The sequence below is a fragment of the Siniperca chuatsi genome, linkage group LG21 (assembly GCF_020085105.1).
Source record: "Siniperca chuatsi isolate FFG_IHB_CAS linkage group LG21, ASM2008510v1, whole genome shotgun sequence".
NCBI classification, from domain to species: domain Eukaryota; kingdom Metazoa; phylum Chordata; class Actinopteri; order Centrarchiformes; family Sinipercidae; genus Siniperca; species Siniperca chuatsi.
Genome location: NC_058062.1, coordinates 22179526 through 22184561, shown reverse-complemented (window position 1 = coordinate 22184561; position 5036 = coordinate 22179526). Strand labels below are relative to the sequence as shown.

General features: G+C 40.4%; 1 protein-coding gene across 1 annotated transcript in view; it reads right to left on the bottom strand.

The window, feature by feature from the left end:
• atp5mc1 (ATP synthase membrane subunit c locus 1) overlaps nucleotides 1-3867 on the bottom strand; it is a 10845-nt gene extending 6978 nt beyond the window's left edge. Inside the window, exons 1-4 of the mRNA XM_044182212.1 lie at nucleotides 3627-3867; nucleotides 1874-1921; nucleotides 748-828; nucleotides 1-132 (exon numbers count right to left, since the gene is read on the bottom strand). The exon at nucleotides 1-132 is cut by the window's left edge and continues 47 nt beyond it. Coding sequence (XP_044038147.1) covers nucleotides 1-132; nucleotides 748-828; nucleotides 1874-1912 — 252 coding nt within the window. The 5' untranslated portion in view covers nucleotides 1913-1921; nucleotides 3627-3867. The remainder of the gene's footprint in view (nucleotides 133-747; nucleotides 829-1873; nucleotides 1922-3626) is intronic.
• Nucleotides 3868-5036: the final 1169 nt, after the last annotated feature.

Sequence of the window (5036 nt, the reverse complement as noted above, 5' to 3'; positions counted from 1 at the left end):
TCCTGAGCCAGCCACACCCACTGTGGCAGCACCAGCACCAATGAACTTGGCGGCAGTGTCGATGTCCCGGGAGACAGCGCTGGTCTGGAAGGAGCGGGTCAGGCCTGCAGACTGGCTGACTGGCAACAGGGCCTGGGAGAAGGAGAGAAACATACAGTAAATGCCACTACTGCATCAGCCAATAGCTGACATTTATGCCTTTTATGCATTTAATTTATCTAAATGTATCTACTGCATGTCAGCTATATAATACCTTGTACCACTGAGACATTTACAGTGAAATTTGAGGAAAACTAATGAAATTGTGAAATCTAAATCATTAAACAAGAAATACAATTTAATGTTAGAATGCTATAATGCATTAGTAAACCATCACATATGTTCATAAATATGTTCTATGTTGCTTAATACTGCAGAACCATTTTACACCATAAGGATATTTAGCCAGAATCTGCGTCAGATTGTGCCTTGTGCCGTTACCTCAGTTTGATGTAGACGGAATGACGATAATACTATATACAGTAAGATTTTGCTATACATTTATACTGAGGTAGCTATCACTATAACAGGCCAACTTGCAACAAATTACTATATCAGAATGTATATCAGCATTGTGTTCTACAGTGAGATTTTTATCAATATTGGCCAGCCTTATACACATCTCATTATTTGTCAGGTGTGTTGGCAAGAAGGCATATGCTACTTAAAGACAATTGGGTGCAGGATCATTGAAGGCCAACGACTGACCTGTTGCTCCAATGTAGCTTCAGGTCTGTTGAAGAGGGAGACTGAGACTGGCCGGACGAGGACTCTGGACCCCCCACGCAGCTACAGACAGACAAAAAATTAACTATAGTAGCGCACATCCACAATGTGTTACCCTTTCAATACATTTTCTATTGCAGAGACTAAACACAAAAGACCAAAACTACCCATTTCAAAGTTTTAGTTTTACTGTATACTTGTTAACTGAAACAAGTTTTTTAATTGTTGTGTAGTTTTTGTAAAAAAGGATCAGTGGCAATGTAAGGTATACAATGGGATAAAAAAAAAAATTATATAAAATTATACTTGATCAATATGATTAATACAGTTCAAATGACAAAATATCCACTGTTGCAACATCAAATTTTCAAGTTTCACACACCCCACAGGTAGTTTTAGATGCAGCTACATATACACACATTGCGAGATGATAGTAATTTGTCAATCTGTAGCAATTTTGCTATACTGTTTCTACCATGACATCTATCCCCTAATCTCTGGTTATAATTGGCCAATTGCAGACAATTTTGCAAAGCAGTGAGCAGGACTGATTGATGGCAAAATTTGATAGCATGTCTGCATTAATATCCATTTAGCCCACTCCTAGAACTACATTGTGACCAACTTATACTCTGCTGATGTTCTGCCTGTCCTACTGAACAGTGTCAGATGTAAATAATTTTGTCCTCCACAACACCTACATGACTGAGATGGCATTCATGCTGCAGGGTCAGCTGACATGGAAATGCCACTAACTGTGCAACGGTCATAAAGAGCATGGACCAAACATGGCTGTCATTAATAACTACTGTGTCCTGTGAAATAAGGACGGCAAAAAGCTCATGCAGCCATTAAACTCTGAATGTTTCATCCTTTGGAGTCATGTCACATAAATTCAAAATGTTGGGTTCCACAAGTTGGTTTATACTTTTCTTAATTGAAGTACATTCACAAGAAGAACAGCTGCATAACAGTTAAAAGCTTCACAATTAACTGCTGATGCTCATATCAGCAAGTCAACCAGTTTTCAAAGCTATAAACCTCAAACATCCCCCCAACAATTATACTTATAGAATATTATTCCCAAAAAGTTATACAGCTGACGTACCACAGCAGGAGAAGTGACAAACTTGGCGCAGGCATACATGGCTGGAAGCTGGAGAGAGGAAACATTTAACATCTGTAATCATTGTTCTCATGCACAGTCACTTCTGTTTAATCAAGCAGCAGATTCAGTGACCTGGTTAAAGGCTGTTGCAGGAGTCAGAACTGGAACTTTTTTGTTTTAGACAGTACTATTACTAAACCCATCTGTCCCCACCTTAAATTTAAGGTGGGGATATCAACACCTGTCTTGACATAATCTGTCCCATCAACACCTGTCAAGACAGGTGTTGATGGGACAGATTATGAACACATCTAGAGGATGTGACTGAGTTCAACCTGAGACATTGAAACAATATACTATACTACTGTATTAGAAAGCAAACTTGTACAACTATATATATTTTAGGAGCTGCAATTGATAAATCTACAATTCTCGGTGAGCTTTATCTTAATGTCAAGATGTAAGCAATAAATCTACACTTCACAAGGACACAGGGACTTCTGGTTTACAACTCAGGTGACTTTAAAGGGAATTTTAAAAAAGAAAATTGTACAGCCTTGCTAAGTCTGACAGAACAGGAATTCAATAGGTGGAGGCTGCAGCTTTTTGACATAGCTTGCTCTTTACTGACCTGTTGCTTTGACAGCTTTTACAGTACAGAGAAGTTACCTTAGGTTCATAGCCCAGGCTCAAAGTATACACACACACACACTCATGTAAGTAAGTTTCAAATGCACAAGAGTCCTCCATGTGAGTTAAATCAGTTTCAGGATAAATATCCCCATCATAGAAAGGAAAATCTGGAGTAGCATTATGCAGAAGAGCAATCATGGTCTGTTGCTTCTGGACAGTTCTTTCAAGAGGCTAATCCAATTGTATAGACTACTGCAAGGATCAACTCCAGATAAACTGCTAAATATCCACACATGCTGTAGAATGAATGGCTTTAACACCCCCACTTTCAGACGCCATTAGTTGAATCCTCGAGGACATTTTTGCTTGGAAGATTCACGTTGTCCAAGATGTGGGGTTCTGTAAACATTAGCATTTTGTGAAAACACCAATACGACTTTAATTCTCGCAGGGGCATAAGGGAGGTTAGCTTGGATGTTGCGTCAATTATTTTCGTTTGGTTGACTATCCTAGGTGGAAAAGGGGTTAGCCGGAGCTAAGCTAAGTGGCTAAGCTAACCAGTCTGCACACTTGAAGGTCAAAAATGAGCCACAGGCGGTCATATTGGGCCTGGAAAGCAGGTACGGTGCACTCTCTGCACGTTACAATAAACCTTAACAGTGCTGTAGTGCAATGACAAGGGGTGACCTGACACCGCAGGTCTCCAACAGGAATGTCCTTATAGCGGCAGACTGATTCAGAGCTCGGTAGGCCCAGAGTGTCAGACATTTTACATTCAACTGCCTGTCAACGCAGCTTAGCCGCGCTTTGTCTGGTGTGTGACCCGCTGCTTGCGGCTGGCCGAAAGGCACTCATGTTACTACTGCTCCTTTACTTGTCACATAGGTAAACCACGAGTACAGATACTAATCGGCTCAGAAGTCATTCCTAGGAACAAAGTCATTGAATGCCCGACCTAACTTAACTCGCTAGCTGTCAAATGTTAGCAATGACGGCTAGTTTTACACACGTTTCTTCACGACTCACACGGTAAAGCTTAAATGTCAAACACACATGCATTTAAAACACGGACCAAAGACAGTACATATGAAAAGCGGGAACTATGAAAGGCAAATATTACCGGTTTGTTATGGCTTTCGGAGGATCCGGGATAAGCAGCTCTCACACGGCAGTTGAATGTTGGATGGAATAGCTTGTCACCCTGTAATTTATAAACTCAGCGTCTACGTCCTAAACGCCCATTGGTTAAGAAAACCCTCATTCATTTATGATTGGCCCATCGCCAGGTTACATCCGTCACTCTAGCCTGTCAGACAGATCTTTATTGAACTACAATGTTTTTGGCTGGCCGGGAGGTTTATGGGGGTGTGACCAAAGGAACGTTCAATTGGACAGTGGGTGCTTTTCATTACGCTAATTTATGCTTCCTCGCATCCGCTCTCCTCCTGTGAACCGGAAATCGTTCCCCCTCCGCCATTATGGAGGATCTTCCAATCCCTTAAATGCGTCTCGAGGAGACGAGGAGAGAGGAGGCTTCTAGCGGAACTTAGAACGAGGACGGTTGGCATCCAGCTTAATGGTGCATTACCGCCACCTACTGTTCAGGAGTGTGGATCAGACAGTAAATTCACAATATAATCTACAATTTTCCAGGAGTTGAAGGGGGTAGGGGAAAAAAAACCCTTACCATTATATCCTATAATAAAGCCCAGTATCCCTTAAAAAACCCAAGAATTCTCTCACCTGTGCTCTATCATTCATACTTAGTATTGTTTTTAAAGTGAGTTTCTGCACCCCTAGTTCCATCATCACTCTCTCCCTCTGATATTTCCTACAATGTAGAATTACATGTTCCACCGATTCCTCTTCCTGACACTCCTCACACATACCCGTCTGATGTTTCCCCACCATTTTTAATGTTTTATTTAGAGCACAGTGTCCCAGCCTTAGTCTTGTTAGTACCATTTCCTCTTTTCTGTCTCCACCTCCTATCTTATTTACTTTAATACTCTTTTGGATATGGTATAAATGTCTCCCTTTCCCCTCACTACCCCACATTTCTTGCCATTTTTGGTTAATTTTTTCCCAGATTATACATTTTACTTCCGCTTTAGTGATTTTTATTTGCATTTCTACATTTTCCTTCTTTAATGCCTTCTTTGCGACCTTGTCCACTTTTTCATTCCCTTTCACTCCTATGTGCACTGGAACTCATAAAAATTTAACTAGTCATCCCTGGTGTGTTATTCTTGTAAGTGAGTAGAGAATTTCATATAGTATATCCTGTCGACTTGAATGGAATGATATTAAACTAACTAGAGCTGAAGCTGAGTCTGTACATATTATGATTTTGTCAATTTTCGCTTTTTCCACCCAACGTAATGCAACTAAAATTGCAACCATCTCCACTGTACAAACTGCTAAATTATTAGATGTTGATATTATAATATTAGTTATTGATTTCAATTCCTCTTGCTGGAACCCATTCCTGTTACCCCTGTTTCAGGGTTGTTAGTGCCATCTGTATATA